General features: G+C 37.1%; 1 protein-coding gene across 1 annotated transcript in view; it reads left to right on the top strand.

The window, feature by feature from the left end:
* Positions 1-10: 10 nt before the first annotated feature.
* Positions 11-19,203, top strand: part of CRCP (CGRP receptor component) — a gene marked incomplete at its 5' end in the record, with an annotated part of 32,479 nt that continues 13,286 nt past the window's right edge. Inside the window, 4 exons of the mRNA XM_026861853.1 lie at positions 11-213; positions 3,192-3,228; positions 6,553-6,651; positions 9,903-9,997. Of these exons, the coding sequence (XP_026717654.1) occupies positions 11-213; positions 3,192-3,228; positions 6,553-6,651; positions 9,903-9,997 (434 nt within the window). The remainder of the gene's footprint in view (positions 214-3,191; positions 3,229-6,552; positions 6,652-9,902; positions 9,998-19,203) is intronic.

The raw sequence follows: 19,203 nt of genomic DNA, 5'->3' as shown, positions 1-19,203 counted from the left end.
TGGCGGGGGGGGGTGTTTTGCTTTAAAAATCTTGCTGAAGCATACATTTGTTTGGACAAAAGGCATCGTGGCTCAGCTTGAACCCCATCTTCCCTCCCCATCTCACCTGCTCTCCTGTCTCCTTGTGCTCCCTTCCCTCTTCTCTTCCCCGGGAGAGGTGAAACATAAATCCTCTGCTGTGGCTTCTGGGAGAGTTATTCCTGTAAGCATCAGGTAGATGACTCATTGTAGGACCTGAATATTCTGGAGAAAGAGAAAATTTAACGGGCGTACGCCAGCAATTGCAAACTCAAGAGGCAAGTCAGAAGTCCCCAGGCTGCTGTCGCAGGCAGCAAGTTTTGTTGCCTTCCTATGCTGACAGCACTGTGCGTGTTTCTGTCTTGTAAGCATTACCTGGGCACAAACCAGTAGGATTTTACCTATTTTGAAGCTTTGAAACTCATTCTCCTGAGTTCTGTGGAGCCCCTTACGTTGTGTGGTTATATATGGGTATGTGGTGCTGATTTCTAATGAATGGGAACTTAGAGGATGCCAGTCCTGAGGGGTGTTTGTCAGCACCCACCAAGTCAGCTGAGCTACTGCAGGCTGTTATCCATGGATGCTTTATTATCGTTAAATCTTCTATACTGTTATATATATTATCATGAAGTGTTCTATTTGTAAAATTCAATAGCAGATAACAAATAAGAAGCATCCGCTGCAGTATGGGTTTGTGTTACGTTAGCCTTAACGTGTGAGTAGCAGCCTGCAGGGAAATGAGCTGTTCTTGCTGTTAGATACTGAAAAATGCCGTGAAACACATACCCAGGCTCAAAGTTGCTGTTGCATGTGAGGAAGGATAGGATTTGCCCTGCTGAGAAAGGTGCTTTTGATACCATGGCTAGTAAGTCTGTGATGCTGTTTATACATCCACTTCTTTTTTAATACCTTGAGTAGCCCAACTTCTTTTACTGCTGCTATCTGTTGTAGTACCAATAGGAAGGTGCATCACAGGTAAAGACCTGGAGGATGAAGTCTTGAGGTACAGATGGATGTCCCTTGCATTGGAGTGGAACAACTTAGTCCATTTTGCACTTGAATTGCTGTTGGAATTTAATCGTTCTAATCCTGTACCTCCTGCCTGATGGCCTCCATAGAGGGAAGCTCTGCAACTAGGAAAATCTCTCATAAGTTCTTACTATGTCAGGACTATCTGTTACTAGAGAAAAAAAAACCCTCCAGAAAACGTTGTGGTTTAAATATGCAACATATTTTAAGCAAAAGATTTAAAAACATGAAGTGTCAGTGATATTTTTAGAGGTGTGATGCCATACGCTGAGGTATTTTTTGATATATGCAGAAGACCTCAATAATATTTTGGTCTGGTCTAAAATTTGGGTCAATATTACCTATTTAAAGACTCTAAAAAGTGTTTATACATTGGTGTTAATGTGACTATTTTTCCTTTTCTGCTAAAGTCTTAATCTCATAAAAATTAAACATACTGTTTAGTTGACAGTTTAAAAATATATATCAGAATTCATTATTTATGGTTTCCTGTTTTCTGAATGTAAAATTGATCGTTGATTCATGAGAGTTAGGACTGAAGAAAATTGTACTCTGCTTTATAATTCTGCAACAGTTTTTTGAAACTGGTTTTGTTCATCAGTTTATACTTCTGGTGTTTCAGCACAACAAAAATCGTTGAAGATTTGAGACTGACTTGTTTGCTATCCATTGTTAGAAGAAAAAAATATCTTTCTGAATGGCGCAGTGTTTTGAATTTAAAAAGAAGCGATTGTCTAAAAAAAATGTGACTTCAGATAGATTTCTCAGACTCATTTACATAGTAATGTATTTATTCTATATGACCCTTTCACTTATTTAACAGGGTAATTCCCAATGTAATTCTTCTATAGCATTATTATTTCTAACAAAGAATGTCTTTGATCCGTAGGGATTTCTGTAGCAATAGCTTGAATGCAAACATTCTGAAGAATTGCATTTACCTAACAACAAAAGCTATATGGTTTGTAAAACATGAATGAAAACTAATGCATGTGTGAGCTCACTTGCTGAAGTTTCACTCGAGTCAGCGAAATGGAAGTTCAAGTTCATCTCAGCGTATTTTAGAAGGTCCTTTTCATTTAAAAACAATGATAGAACCTGTGGAAGTTTGTGGACGTGTTTAAATCATTTGAAAGTGATGAACGTGACAGTTCTATTCAAACAGTTGATGGTGCTCAACAATACATTGTACCTTTTTTCTTTTTTTTCATAAGCTGTTGCACAGACCTGAGAAAGGCCTTTTTTTTCCTTTTGTATGGAAACTTTCTGTTGTTGTGGCTACTGACTGCTCAGCAGAATGTGTTGTTAGGGGAATATAGGATATTCTGCATCAGTTTTTCTTCCCTTTTAAAACTTAAAAATATAAAATTACAATATCCGGTAGTAATAGAGGTGTGATTAGTCTAAATATGTGCTTGACTCAGTGCATTTAGTCTACCAGCGGTGGGTAACGATTCTTGATTAATTGGTACAGAATTAGTGGGAAAGTGTTTGCTGGCGGAAAATGGGAAACTCACTCTTGCCCTGCTAATAAAGGAGTAGCCACATAAAGATTCAAAGAATAAATAAAGAGGAAATGCAGTAAGGTTTTTTTAATTCAGTACAGTATGTGTAAATGTAGTGCTGTATCTGTACACACGTACGTACATTATACTAAAACCAGCAATTGTGTTTTCTTTTCCTGTAGTACTGACAAATAAATAGTGTGTATAATCTGACTTTTTCATGCCAGTCTTTATTCAAGTGAAGCTGGAGGCCCATATTTGTAAGGAAGAGGCAAGGCAATTTGGTTTCAGTCTGTAAAATTGGGTGAGTGAATGAGATAGCGTGGCTGAGTAAAAAGATTATGTTGTATAAGTGTATTATGATTTATGGGGCAAGTTGTGCAAAATATTCTGTGTATTTATGTAATGATTCTACTAACAATATGGAAAAATATTTTCCAGAAGTGGCAACAACTTGGTAGTTGTAGAATCACCAAAAATAGGTTTTGTGATTTTTTTATTTTATTTTTTTTTTTCGTCGTTTTTTTAAACTTTATGAAAGTAGTGTCTGCTCTTTTAGAGTCTGTGTGACTTTGCAAAGAAACATTTTAGACAGTTTCATTTGGAGCATAAATTAATTGTTTTCATTTTTCATTTTAGAAAAGATGCAAATGCCGCGTTGCTGAGTAACTTTGAGGTAAGTTTATGTGCTCTTCCTGGTTTTAAACCAGCAGTTTAAAGCTGTAATCAGTCCCTTGTATACTCCTTTGGAAGCTGAAAATTGCCAGCAGCAATCAATTAAGACCTGTATGTGATTTCCACCCACTCCATTTGATGTTACTAAGAAAAAAGCTTTTTAAAGAAAATAAACTCCTAGTTTTCACTAATAATGGGTACTGTATTATTATTTGGTTGGTCCAGAATCTATAAAAACTGATATAAATATGTTTTTCAAATAGATGAGGAGTAGATCTTCAGAATGTCAGTAACTTTAACTTCAGCCTTGTCACGTTTACGCTGTGGCTATGTGGTTAGTTTCTTGAATCCTCTTGTGTGTGGTGGTTGGTTATTTTGAATTTGATTCTCCACATCTTTAAACACTTGTGTATTTGGGCAAGTGCACTGGATTTACTGGAGCTTTGTGTGATGTATGGTGCATCGAATTCCAAATCAGGAACGTTGACAACTCTAATGGGGCAGCAATGTCCAAAATACCTTTTTTTAAAAAATTTTATCTCATGGTTATGTGACACACTGATTCCTGGAGTTTCTTTAATACCGCACATAAAAATTCTTGCCGAAAAATTCAAATGTTTTTTTCACAGATGGCTGCTGCTAGAATCAATGTTTCGGATTTAACCTTGTGATGTGCAGTATCATCTGAGAACCTATAACTCATTAATGCATAGTTTTATTAAAGCCAGTGCTGCTGGAAATGCAGTCTTACACCGATGAATGCTTAACAGTATTTTTTTAAAGATCTTGAGGTGTTTTCAAATCAGGTTAGGTTATAGTAAACATGAGACAGTTTGCTGATCTGAGGTGTGTTACTCAGGATAAACAGTTCTAGAAGACAGTGATGTACCTTGATCTGGTGTCATGGGGAAGCTACAGTGCCATGTCGTAACAAATGATTAATATTGGCATACAAATATCAAAAAATAATCTTATTGTCTAGTGTAGATAATTTATGAATCATTTTCCTCTCTCCTGAGTAAAGAGATATTTTTTTTTTTTTAGAGGGGTAAAAAGATGTGTAGTGTTCTTGTTGGTTTAACTTCAGCCAGGTAATGGAAAGATTTCAGTGCTTTGTTTATGAATGTAATTTTTTGAGCTCTTTTAATAATGTTTTGTGCTTTTTTCATATTGTTTTATTGCCGAAGCTTGAAAGTTGCACAGCTGTTTCATCCTATTCTGAAATAAATCTTGAAATGTTTTATCTTGAGCTGCATCTGTCTGCATACAGCAGAGCAACCATCTGGTGACTCTTAGAGCTTTAATGAGGTACTTGGAAAGAACTGTCATGCCTAAGAAATAGATGATACTGTGTCAGCCAAAGTAGTATTAAGTGTCTGTTTGTTAAAAACTTGTACTATTGCAGTACAGAAAATAGCAAGTGTTTCAGAGATTAGTTACTGCAAAATTATGTCTGCTTCCTTCTTCGTTTGCTGGGATATTCGTTGGAATTTAGGTTCAAGTGGTGGTGTCAGTCACATTATGTACAATCTATAGGTGTCCTAAAGGTATGGTCCGGAGTAGGGACAGCTGCAGGATCCATTCTTTGTGCTCTTCAGTCAGAACTTTCTTCAGTTGGGTGTTTTTGTTGGTGAATGTACCAACAATGTGTTGAAAAAGAGCAAAAGGAAGTGGAAGTCGAAGTTACTGATGAGAGTGCTTATTTCTCATTTTCCTTTCACAGCACGGTTGTCACGCATGCAGCTTTAGATTCTTTGCAGGAAGGGATTTGCAGTGTCTGCAGCTATAGGCTTCTGGGGCATGGCTTTTCACTGCCCTTCAAAGTACTGATTCCCCCAAAACTACTGATCTCTTTCTATTTGCTCCGCTTTCCAGTTGCAATTTGACTGGCATAGCTAACATTCTCTTTCTGGAGGTAATATTTTGCACCAAAAGTGGTGTTTGAAAGGAGTGTTCAGGACTGACATGTTGTATGTCCTATGCCTACATTTATTCTGTGAGTTTGGAGTTGTCATTTTGTATCTCGTTGTCACTGGCTATATTTTCTTCAAATATTTATTAGCTAAAAGTTCATAGCTACAGCTTTGGCTTCAGGTGAGGATTTACTACTGGTGGTTAATACACAAGGTGTTCCTTTTTCATAGAAGATGCAGTGTAGAGTAATTGCAGGATTTGTAGCTGGTAATGTTATTTCTCACTGTCTAGAAATGTTTGTATTTTATTTCTATGGACTTGTCAGTTTATAATGCCATTGGATCTGGATCCTGAATGAAGCTAGCTAAAAACTAGGGAATAAACAGTAAGAAATAGTCTGTTACTTTGCTGTGGTTATTGGCTCTGGATATACTATAAAGCCTGAAACAAAACAGCTGAAGACATTTCAACCTAATGTAATTTAATATGAGAATAAAAGAGTAATTGTGATGCTGTCTTAACATTTTGCTGCATATCTAACTATGATGAATAAAGATGTTATGTTGCAACAGATTTGACAAAGCACAGTTGCAAAAATCAAAACGTCTTCCTTGCCTTCAGACTTACCCTCTGAATCTCTCTCCTGCATTAATATTCACTGCATCATAAATGTGGAGACAACTTTATTACATTCTTTTCGGGAATGTCTGCTTGTATTACACTCTTGTGATGAATAGGGAGCTAATTTAATCTTTGTGTTTTAGCATACCCTAACACCATGCTGGTCATTGTAACATTTACTATTATGAATAACTTCAATGGAATTTACAATAGGATCCCTAATCTTAGGAGCATCTGTAGGTCAAACCTTTATTTAGTGGGTTCATGGCAATGTGGCAGTTGTAAAGTTTACTTTTTTTTCAGATAATGTAAAATTGCATTTCTGTGAGACAGAATATATATCCATTTTAATATTATAGGTACATCTGTCATAACAAATCCAGTAGGGCCATAAACTTCTGTGACATCTTGCTTCAAGCATCACTCGTATTTAAATGGGAGCCATGTGCCAGTACAGCAGGGTATGACCCAACTCTGTTTAGGACATGAGATAAGATAAACAACTAGAATAGATTCATCCTGGCAGCTTCTCCTTTGGGGCTCTCGGATAACACTTAACAACTGCTGAAAATCTGTTTAAAATAGTCACAATTTTTTTAAAACAATTTACATACATAGTCATCATTCTGGTGCCAAAACATTTTTCATTTCAATTGCTGGTACGTTCACCAAAGAAGTTGTAGTTGCTTGGATAATAGGTTTTTGCATTGTTCGTTTATGTTTTCCTGGTGTAATATTTTTAGGTAAAATACTGTCATGTGCTCTCAAACACTTTATTTTTTTTGCCCAGGTGTTCCAGTTACTTACTGATCTTAAGCAGCAGCGCAAAGAGAGTGGAAAAAACAAGCAGAGCTCCGGTCAGCAGAATCTGAACACAATCATGTATGAAGTGAGTAGCACTGTGAAATTCCTTTGCAAATTACCCTAAGCTGGAGTTTTTGCATCCTTAGGTCTGTGTATTAATAATTTTGTATCAAATTTCCCCTCTCAAAAAAACCAACAGTAAAATATTTTATTTGCCACTTTTCTGTTGTTAGTTTATTCAGGTTGTAGGCTAACTGTGCTGTCAGGGCAGAGGTGTGCAGCTGCTCTTATTAAAATCTGTCACAAAAAGAATTTAAAAAACCCCCTGTTTTTTGTGGGAATTTTTTTATTTCAAATATTCTATCATTTTAAAACCCAGGGCAGAACTTGCTAACTTCTGATGAATTGATGATACCATGTAATCATGATTTCAAAGCTGAGGCACAGATCACGTGGTATTTTTTTATTAACAGAATTAAACTGATAATTTCCAAATAAAATAGAGTGGGGTTGTTTTTTGTCAAAAGAACAAAATCACATGTACAGATAGCAACATCAGCTGGATGTCAGATTGGTAATAAATGTTTGATCTATTGCTAGGAAGAATTTTTAAATTGCAAAATACAAATATTAACATTTAAAATACCTCAAATTAGCAACTTCAGAACAGACTTGCAGCATGACCTGTTGTGTCTGTGTCGGAGAACTGCATGAGTAGCACCACAATTGGCAGCAAGTTGAAAGCAGCTTGCCTTGCTTGCATGAGTAATCCCGTCGAGCAGTGGAACTACTCATGTGAATAAGATTTGGCCTAGGCTTTGTTTTTGTTTTAGTTCTGGCTTTGTTTGAAAAGGTATAGAGTTGTAATTCCTAAGCCCCGTATTCAACAAAATAGGGGCTTACAGAATATCTAATTCAAATCTTCACGGAGACTGACAGTCTTCCTGTACCTCTTTGAAACAGCTGAGAAAGATCCTGTAAGTATATTTTGTCAGAGTGCACCTTAAAGCTTTAATTGTCTTGTTATATTGCTGGATGTTAAATACCTATAGGATGCTCGGTTTTGTGCATGGAGTGAAGCTGGTGTAAACTCTAGGTGTATTTTTTCTATATTTGAAAGAAAACCTGAATTTGATCTTATTGGATTGTCTCTGATCATGCTGAGTATGTCTTCATGAGCTCTGCGCAGGCTTGTATCCATTGCTACTGAAACAACTAGGTGAAGCTTGCTAAACTGGAGCTATGTTTTTTGCTGGATGTCTGGTGTTTTAATTGATTTAAAAATGCCAAAAAAAAGACTAAACTGGAAAAGAAGTTACTCCTATTAAATAATTTTATTACATGACAATATGATGATTTGATTTTAGTCATTATTGGTGAATAACAACATTTTATCTGAAAATGTCAGACAGGGCTTAACAAAAAGGATGGTTATCTAACACCTTCTTTGTGCTTTTAAAGTATATTTTTCAGTAGTGCAGTGAAACTGGTGCTTAAGAATAACAGTGATTCATATTTCATCAATACTCTATCTGTTAAGTAGGATGAATTATCCTGTGTTGTTGAAATCTGTTTTCCTTTACCTCTCATTTTAAAATGGTAACAGATTTTAATGGAAGTACCTTGGAAATACGTCTGCATATGTTTTTATTTGCCATAATGATCTTGTAGCAATCTTTTTCCCAGTACCTGTTGTTTTCTGCTCTGTGAATACTGATTCAGCTTTTTTGGTTTCTGACTTTCCAAATACAAATAATGATTTTAAAGATTTTTTCTTAGAAAGAAACTAATATAGAGTATCATATATAATTCTGTGGTATTTTATTATTATTACAGATAATCTGTGTGTGTTATATCCTACCACACATCTCTGTGTTTGCAATCCAGTTAGTGCATCATGAGTCAGTTGTATTGATACTTTTAAGCTTTATGTATAGCTATGCAGTATCAACAGATGAAGATTTTCTTCCTTAATTCAAAACAAGCACTGACAATACTCTTAAATCCTTCAGTTGCTGATGCACACAATGCAGACAATGCAAGGATTTCCTTGACTTTTCCATTGATGCTTGTTATTTCCACTCTTCATTTTGAGGTCTAGTCAAAGCAAAAAGCAACATTCAGGAAGATTTTACGATATTTCCAGTGAAAAGACAGCAATTTGTTTGTGCTTTTATCAACAATTTTTTTTGTAAACTCAAGTCAAATTACATTATGTGTTATCTGTCTGCTAGGTGTTGTGGTATGTTAAAAAAAGCAAGTGGATATAACACTTGCTGCAAAATTTAGCTGAGGTTAGTAGGTGTTACATGTAAAAAAATGGAGTAAAAGTAAATTGTCTCAAGTCAGAAAAACATTTCTAATACTACAGTATTGTAGATTTTCATGACAACCCACCTAAGCTGCTTCTGTGAACTTTAAGAAAGCATTGCCAAATATGCATGCAAAGGATTAAAACAGCCATAGACCGGAGAGCTTAATGAGTTATTTATGGGTTGGCAGTGAGAGTATCTCTGGCACTGAGCACATGAAAACTTGGCAGAAGGTAACATGGTTTTAAGGATGAATAGTATTCAACTTTTCTGAAGTGTTACTGCTTTTAAAAAAACAAAAAAACAAACAAAAACTAAACACACATACATACCCATATCTTGGTACCTACCTTTTTAAACTATCTTTCAATCTGTAAAGGTATGTTGGTTTTTAAAGGAAAAGTAAATGAGTATTACTATTCAGCATAGCTGTATGTCTTGATCACAGTGTTAGCATCACCTGAGATTATTTCAGACCAAGAAAGCAAATGTCTTTTACAAACATCAGGTGCTTTTTTAGCACATAGAGCTAAAACTCACTCCTTTTCTGTACTCTTGAACATAGGACTTTGGGCTTTGAACAGATCAGATAAATAGCCATCCAGAGCCACAGAGGGACTAGTCAAAGCTGTAACTCTCACCTGGATGTGTAATGAGCTGGCTGGATCATGTCCTCACAGAACGAATTCACTGGGGCTTTCTGGATAAGTACTAATGTAAATTCCTTCACATAAAGTTGTAGTTACAGACTGCCTGTTTCTTAATCCCTTAGCAAATATCAGTGTAGTCTTACTGAAGACTGAAAAATGTGGGTGATCTGTCATCTGTGACAGCACTTCCCACTGCTAAAAAAAAAACCCCAACAACCAAAAAGTAAAAAACCAAACTCTAAAACCTGAATTGATTTTTCCAGTTTTTCTGAGTAGTACTGAGGAGACTCTTCAAAATCAGCTTGTTTCATACACAACTGGTAAAGCAAATAGTAACTGTGACATAATGTATACTTTCTTTCTGTCTGTTGCAGACACTGAAGTACATTTCAAAAACACCCTGTAGGTACCAGAGTCCTGAGACTGTGAGAGATTTCCTCATAGCGATGAAAGGCCATAAGCTAACCAAGTAAGTAGAGATTTGCCTTTGATAAAAGCATAAACTCATGGCAGTGCTGAAAAACTGATCCTCATGTACGCAGTATGATAATCTGTCTGGTTTTGATCGATGTGTTTTAAGTCTTTTCTGCCATTATTTAAATACTCATCCAAACATCTTTTCCTGCACTCGTTAACGCCTACATGGATGAGTATTTCCTGAAGTGGGCCTGTGTTTACCAATGTATTTCTCAAACAGATTCTTGTCAGTATGTTGTTTTTTACCATGGTTTCACATGGTCCAAGTGCAAAGTAGAGTTCATAAAAGGTCTTCTGAGGAAGAAATTTTAAATGGGCTTTGAACACAGTAAGAGAACTGCAAAAAAACCCCAACCCAACCGTGGTTTATTATCAGTCTTATTTTTATGAACTTCCTTAAGCAAAAATGCACTCATTCCTAAGAAGCAAAAAAGGTGGCTGTATTGCAGGGAGGTAATGAGTAAATAAGATTCTGGTATAGATGTATGGGAATGTTATTTTGAAGTTAAGTTTTATGTGAATCTGTGAACCCCAGCTGCTAGAGATCATCTCTCAGGGTTATGCTTTCTAATTGGCATTTAGCGAACTAAGATGATCATCTCTTTTGTGCTGTTTGTCCACTGATACTTATGTCCACTAGGATTTGAGATGTGCGTTTTGGTTACCTAAACATTGTGTCAGTCAACCTTCTCCTGTTCCCTGCAGTTTCTAGTAAAGCTGAAAAATACAGTTTATTCTTCTTGTTTTGTGACACCCTGCATAGAAAATATTTCCTTCACGATTACAGGAAGATTCAAAGGGCATTTTTTTCTCTTTGGCAGTGATGTGAATGCCTGTTCTCAGTGCTTGAAATGCATAATCCTCTCAAACCTCTCTACAGAGTGTGAGTGAAACCTGTTGTAAATAGTCAGACCCAAAAGAAATTGAATCGGTTGTCTATTTGCTTGGATATCTCTAATCAGTCATCTGAATTTTAAAGCAGAAAGAACAAAGATTTAGTTGCTTCTAAATGACTCGTTCACCATGAAGGAGTAGTTTATGTGGTATAGGCATCAACTGCATTTTTCTTCCCTGTTGGAAAGACTCCCAAGAAGTTCATGCTCTGGGAAGGAGACTCTTACTAATTATTTGGTTTTGTCACGAAAAGAAATGCAAAGTGAGAACATCTGGAGAGTGCAGTGCTACAAGGCAAGTTTTTACCCTGTCCAAAGTATAGTAAGTGGAGTAGAAAGCAGATTGTCAGCTATTTCGTAGACTTCCAGTGCCCCCTCTCTACAAACAATTATGCTCACTTCCAGTATATCAGCAACTCGGATCACAGTATTTGTCATTGCAGACACAGGGGTGCTTGGAAGCTTTGTCATGGGTATTGTAACTTGGCTTGTAGTGCTTTCTTTTGTAGAACTAAATTTGCCAGGTCAGTATGTCAGTGTTTAGTCCTCCCATAGCTCATTTTATATAGCAGGATACTAATCTGTGTAGTGGACAAGGTATCTTAATTATTTTCTGACATGGAGGTATTGAAGGATGGAGAAAATACTCTGTTTGCTGTGAAGAGCTGACAGTATGGAAATGAAAGAGTATCTTAAAATTGTCAGCAAACTATTTCTTAAGTAGTGAGCATCCTTCATTTCCAGTAATGTGAAATAGTCATCCTGTTTGAAGTGAAGTAAGTTTGTTCAGTCTGTACAGGGCAACAGTTTAGGAAGGCTCCAGAAGAATACTGTATCACAACAAAAAGCCAGCAGCAGTTAAAAAGGCAGAATGGGATTTTTCAGAAATAATTGAATGAGTTAGGTATAAGAATCCCATTAAAAAATGAAGAGTTCTTATTGTTTTAAAGGTAATTTCTAAATTTCTTTCAGGTAGAATTTGACCAGGACCTCAGGGTTAACTCGTACAAACTGCCTGGGGAGTTCTGTTAACCGTGTTAGATATCTTGACTGCATCTGCTCCCCTGTATGGGGTCTCCAAGAGTGAAGTACTAAACGATGTTGGGCCGTAACACAGAAAATTGTAGCTACAGAATCTCTCTGTCTCCCATGGCACCTACCTGTTCTGTAGAAGACCTACCCAAATGCTCACCTTCCTACTCCTGCTTGTTCTGTGAGCTTGAACATAGCACTGCTGCAAAGGTTGAAATAGTTACAAGCCTCAAATGAGCTTTTTGACTATTTTATTTCTTTATGGATGCTAGGCGGTACCTTTGGTTTTAGGTATCATTCTCTTTGTCCATTTTCTCTGAATGAGTCTTAAGAAAGCAAGAGAATTATTCCCAAGTTATTTCCTTCTGCATAATGGCAGAAGGATGAGAGTGGAGAGCCAACCACTAGTTTAGATTAGAAATTTACCACATTTATGTCTTGCCAGAACTCACACTGGACTTTGATACCTTAGTTTCTTGAGCATCCTGTACAATTTTTACTTTGCTAATATCTTTGTCACCTGGTAAAGTACTTGCCAGCTCTGTATTTGCCATGTACTTTACGATATAAGGAACAGAATTGTTTAGTGTGATCTTGGCATTTCTTCTTCTAATCTTTTCCTTTCAGACACTTCAAGCTAGAAGTATCAGAGCCCATCTGTCAGCCTCTTTGCACCAAAACACAGAAAGCATATGGTGTGCAATTACTATATAATGCACTTCATGTTAAACTACTTAAAATAGTAATGACTCCAAGGAAATTTTGAACTACCCTTTGGTTCATAACCAAGATCATTTCAGCACTGCTTTGTTGTTAAATAAATGAAAAACTAAAGGCTTTAATCATTTCCATTCTGTGGGATGGTGGTGGTATTTGTATAAAATACTTCACTAGTGATTTTGTTCCAGTTATCTGGTAGAGAGCTTTCTTCCCCTTTGAGAGGAAAGAACCTGCAATGTTTGCTCTCCAGGACCTTTCTTATGTGATTTTTGCTGTAATGAACTTTCCTCCCACAAAGAGTAATGAACTCCAGAGTCTGTCTGCTACTTCCTTTCTGGGTAAGGCATTCAAAATGTGCTCTCTCCCTTAATCTCTTAGCTGGTCATATGCTGTCTCTGCTGGGGAGGGTTTTCTGAAGATTTGATTTAAGATGTACGTTAGTTGGTGTCTGTCCTCAGTGAGGACACAGCAGCGTTTTCTGTTTTCTCGTTGCAAAAAGAACAGAGGATCTGGTTAAAAAGCACAACTGGACAGAAGCACCTGGTCATTTTAGACTGATTCCTCTGCAGTTTAAATTCCTTGTTATGACTCTGCCTTTAATCAAAGAGGAAACAATTAAGCAGTGTGTTTATACTGTTAATTAGGTTCAGCAGCTTCTTTTCTAATACAACGACTTCAGGGCTTTAAATATAAGCAGGATCTGCAGCTCTATCTAAAATATTGATGGAGGGAGGTAGTGCGATGAGCTGACTTTGCACACTCAGCGTGTTATTGCAGCACTCAAGCGCTAGGTTGTGCTAGTGCATGCGAGATTTCAAGGTAGCGAAGAAAAACCAGACACCATCCAGAGAAGCATGAAGAATTGAGGCATATTCATTTAAAGAACAGGGCTTTTAATCAAGTGAATTCTCATTTTTTTTCCTGCCCTCCTTCCACAACCCTGCAGTACTTACCATGCAGAATGCGTTGCTTGTCAGGCTACACGTGATGATCTGAAATGTTCTGGCTCCAGTTAGAGAGCTGCTAGCACTGAGCTGGCAAATGGTGCAGTTCTTGTAAAATTGCCTCAAGTTTTTTTCTTTGTTAGTGCTGATATTTACTACTCAAATACTACTGGTTAACAGACCAACATATCTCTTCTGCTGTTACCAATCTATTTTGTGATGGATTTTTCTCATTAGTGTTACATGCAGAAAAAACTTAAATTTCCTAAAAGGCAGATCTTAAAAATGAATAATAACTTGTACAAACAACTTCAACCTTTGAGTCATTCCAGATAGCTGCCTTGGTAAATGGAGCAAATTCAAACGTCTAAACATGTATTTCACTGCGGAGGTCAGTAAAGTATGGTAAGGCACAGTTTTTTCCTTATCATCAGTTATTTTGGTAAAATTGAAACTGTAGAACTGAGATTTTTTTAAAAATTAAAATCTCTGGACTGACATTATAGTGAATTTTATTATTACCTTGTTGAGGCCTCAAGCTCTGGCTAACTCTGCAGTACAGTAAGCCTTTGTACTTGGAAATACAGTATGCCACTAGCATTTAATTTTCCAGTTTTAGTCCCTGAAATGGCTTCATATTTTGTAAGGTAGTGAGAATGGCATTGCATGAAAAGAATATTTATTCAGCTTGCACTCTGTAATTAACGGTTAAATGAAAATTGGCTCTACTTGTACTTCTTCCTGTTACTGATAGCCTATCTTAGATCTAATTTTGGAATAATCAAATTTCCAATCGCTGCTTATTATTATTATTATAATTATTTAAAATTGGACATAAACATTGGCCTTTCTGTCTTTAAGTCAACATATTCAAGGAAGCGTTGAGCTGAAAATCAGCAGTACTTTTAGAAAGTATTTTCCCTCATTACTGCCAAAAATTACAACAAAGGTAAACCTCTACATATTAAAGGCTGAATGATTTACTTTGTAATTTTTGCTCCTCCAGACCTTTCAAAGTGAATATTCAACACCAGTGTCAGGATGGTGCTAGTTTAAGAACAGCATCAGTTAATAGTCTTTAAACAGACTATTGCATTTCCTGCTGAATTGATTGCACATTAACCCTTTCATCTGCAGCAGCATTGCTCATTTTTTTGCCTTCAGATACCATTATCAGCCAGCTCTCAGATTTCATCCTGGACAAATGTACTGACATGGAATTGCAGTGGTAACCCCTGAGGAGAATACAGCCCATGTGCAGACTGGTACTGTGATTTCAGAGACCATGGCTCGGGACTGCTCATCTGTAAGTCAGCTCCTGTGATCTTGATTCAGACAACATTCTACGTGAGTTGCTGTGGCTGACTCAAGACCATAGGGTTTGACTCCAATATTTTCAGCTAGTAATAAAGTACATGGTAGTGTATTCTGCAGTTACTTTATGGTTTTCTTAGCAACTGAAAAACATACATTCCTGAGGATAAATTTGCCTCTGCACAGTCACAGATGTTTGAGGGTTTTTTAGCTCTGTGTGCTGTATCTTGGCACTAATACTGTTCTTTTCTTACCCATGCCTATAGATCTCTTACTAGAAAAGCAAAATCTGCCTGTGTATATATATTTAGATACAGTCTATGAGTTCAGTAGCTAAAAAATGGGCAATACCAAGACACATGAAGTTTTGGTTAAAATATAAATGCTTCAAATATTTGGCTCACTGCTGACAAAATATGATACTTTTAATTTGTACAACAGTATGTAACTTTTTAATTATTTTTTAGAATCTGTGAATTTATTATGCACTGTAGCAGTATGCTGTCTGTTCTGTCTACCCAGATACGCAGTGTGGTCTTGAACAAAAGACAGTGTATTTCTTGTCTTCTAAGAGAACTTTTTTTTTTTGATTGTGAAGGATCACACTATTGTAATCCTACATCCTCACCTCCTACAACATACACCCTCCCCTCAAACTCAGACCTTAGACTCACTTCCTTCTCCCAGAACTGCACACATTTTTCTCTCCCACAGCCTGAGCTTCATTTGTCCCAAAGCCCACTCCGCATCATTTTGCCCTCAGCTGGAAATGCTGATCTTGGCTCTAGCTGAGTCTCGGCTACTGCTGGATGTGGCCTAGAAGTGGGGAGGCCCTGCTCAGCCTAACGGCACTAATTGCCATTTTGGGATTTCTCACTAGGCAGATCCTGTTAAGAGTCTGCATAACAGACAATTAACTCTGATTAGTGGAATCTTGCTTTTATGTGAGAAAATGCTTTTCAGCCACCACTCATCTTTTGTATGTATTCTTCTCTTGAACGAGCAGCTTTCATGTTCCAAACAATGTGACTAAAATCCAGGCAGTCCAGAGAAAATACTAAAACAGACTTTTTTGAGTCAATTAAGCTGAAAATATTCTTCACCTTCTGTTTAGATGAATGGGACAGTTGTCCTTTTTATTTAATGAGTGTGAATATAAACATACATGCTGTAGAAAGTGTAAAGATGAGTTCATTTGAGTTGGGAAAAGTTCATTTTATTTTTTTGATGTGATGGAGCATGAACTGAATTCAGGCTTCTGTCTGTGTACATGCAGAATACTGCAGTCAGCTCTGGTACTGATGCATGTTCGAGCTTGCAGCATTTGCCTTCCTTAAAGCTTATTTCTGATGGAATTGTGGGTATTCAGTTTGTGTACATGCTAGCCATAAATCCGAGGTACACGGAGGCTCTGATCCTAACAGACAATTTTTGGTATCAAGTGTTAGAAGAAGTCAGTGCAGTGGGGTACTGAGCATGCCGTGATAACACTGCTTGCTGCTAGTGTTGAGGCTGAGTAATCCTGTTATATCCTGCAAGGTTGAACTTCAGAGGCGTTTTGTGAGTGTTTGCTTCAAGGGGGTGCCAAAAGTAGTAACTTTCTGGTTATTCTATTGGTTAAGAGTATGAAGGTCTGAAATGGCACTCAGGGTACCAAAACATGAAAAATCTCAGATCTTGTGCTTTGGAGTACATGTCTGTGCTCTGCACAAACTGGAGAAAGAGCTGCTAATGTGGACCGCTTGAGTAAGCAGAGGTAACTTCATGTCTTGAACACATGCATGCTTGGTATTTCTTAAATAATCTTAGCAGCTGTGGATATTTACTGAACAGAAGAGAAAGAGAACTGTTACTGTTCTGTGTTGCAGGAGGAGCGTAGCTACCCATAGTAGTATCCAGTGTACCCACATTAGTATTAATATATTTGTCCAAATGTCTTCAACTACAGTCAGTTATCCCTTTGCCATCTTGCAATGTTTTGCCAAAGGAAAATAACCCACATCTTCATTACCAGAATGATGTTTAGGTTGATCAGCAAATAACTGGCTAGGTACCAGTTTTCAGATTACAGTTACTGAATAGTTGGTCATTTCTCTGGGTCTTTGGATTCGATCTGTGTGTAAGTAAAACAAATACATTGCTTAAATCATCATAATTATATAATGCTAACATGTCTAAAGATTTTTTTTTTTAGTGTTAATTAGCGTTCATAATTTCTAAAATGCTGTAACAGTACACAAGCATCTTCAGGTGAAATATGTCATTTATGTAGCTGTTGGGTTTTTTGTTTCCTGCTGCTAATTCCTTTTTGATGTTCTGAGTCATTTTTCCAGTAGGGAGCTTTGCAGATCAAAAAGAGGCATGAAATTTTTCAGATAACACACTTTAATGACTTACTTGCAGATTGTCTCTCATTCTTCTGTACACATTTTAAAAACTGCAACGACTCTGAATGATACCATCTTTGCTGAAATAATGCTTTTGAGATCTGTTCTGACTGCAAAACTTCAATCTATTCCCTAATGAGTTATAGTAATGTTAATGGCTTATAAGGAAAAAGCCTTTGAGAGGTGACTTTTTATTGTGTTCTGTATTTCTAGTCTTCAGGAAACATGAACAGTTTCACTAATTGATTGTTTTAGTCACGATGTATAATTAGTTTTAATTTATTTCTGTTTTTACTGGCTCTGCCAGTAATCTTTCTGTGATAAACATGATGGAGGTCTACCTGTTTTAAAATAGCTCTTGGTAAATAATATTTGCATTCTTCAGTACAGACATGATATGGCTTTGGCTATTTGATCCTTTTTATTTGGCTCTGAAGTTTTGTTGGCAACAAATTGCAAAGATACTACTTTGAAAAACAAGAATATAAGAAAATTATCTTATGAGTTCTTTTGTAAAAGTCAAGTAACATGTTTTGTCTGGAGATGTGGTAGAGCTGTAGGATTGGATTGGGATATGTCTTGTTGCAAAAGTGAAGAAAGGCTTGTTTGAAAAGGCTCTGATCTGAGAACCTTGTATAAAGTATGAATTCATTAAACAGTGAATGTAAAATCTATCTTTCCAAGTAGGGCTTTGGGAGGAGAGGAAAGTGTTTTACAAGTAGATCTCCTCACAGCTGTCCTGTGAGAGCTGAAAATGGTGTCTCTGTTCTAGATGTCTGGAAACTGAGGCACTGACACATGCTTGGCCAGAGACCGTAAAGCAAATAACCCTGAAAGCCAGGACCAGAGTGCCAGGTTCTGCACCACGGTCAAGTGCTCCAGGCACAGAACCAAGCAGTTTCCTAGCTCTTGAGGAAAAACTGCTAAATCTTTTGTACACGTTCAGATGAGTTGGTCAGATTTTTGTAAGCTGACGATGTTCTTTAGTATTCTTTACCCAGGTCTGTTAGGACTTGTGCTTCCATGGAAGCCATGTCTCTTACAAGGGTGGGTTTTTTTCTCTCACTGATTCCTTAAATGACCGGCTCTCAATTTTAATTCTAGTCTAAAGGATTTCAGTACTTGTCTCCTGTCAATATTAAGGTTTTATATTTGTCCTTTCATGACTTACGACAGTAGTAAAGGGCAGCAGTTATAAATACCTTATCTTTTTGACAATTAAGCAGCCAACAGTGGTGCTCTCAGTTCAGTGTTAAATTCAGCCATGCTTTTAATAGTCTCATGTTGTAAACATCAAGCTGACAAGTAGATGTAAGTGATTAGCAGGGGAAAACAAAGGAAGTGTATTCACTGCTTCCAACCAACAGAGACGCATTTGGCTTTCATCCTTGATTCTCCAAAACCAAAGCAATCTAATAAATCTGGGGAACCACACTAATTCTGATGCCTTTGTGTCATCTGTAAAATCACAATAGTTAGAATTTAAGACCAGACCCTGTGCTGCCAAGGGGTTGTTAACAGGAGAGGGAGGAAAAATGTAAACAGTTATTCTGCAGGAGGGAAGAGACAACATAGTCGCTACAGTGGAAATTGCCTTTAAATACTGTTTTATACTATAATTGATACAAAGGACCTTCTCCCCAGCATTCTCCTGTATTTTTTCAGCCTGGATGCACTTTACATTTCATGGATACAAGGACAGATCCTCTTCAGGGCACTACAGAATCTCCAAGAGGAAAGTGGCAGTCTTGCCAGGGGTCATGACCCCACAGAGCTTTTCAGCATTATTTAGTGGAGTCAGAGAACACAGCAATGTCTGCTGCAGTGTGCTCTCCCAAGGGCCTTTCCTTTTCTCCTCCATGCCACATCTAATCCCCATTCTTACACCTCCAAAACCCAGTGCCCTTA

The sequence above is a fragment of the Athene cunicularia genome (genome assembly GCF_003259725.1).
Source record: "Athene cunicularia isolate RWA chromosome 19 unlocalized genomic scaffold, athCun1 chr19_part1, whole genome shotgun sequence".
Taxonomy (NCBI): Eukaryota; Metazoa; Chordata; class Aves; order Strigiformes; family Strigidae; genus Athene; species Athene cunicularia.
Note: the sequence above shows the minus strand (reverse complement) of the source record. Positions and strands in the feature narration are given on the sequence as shown.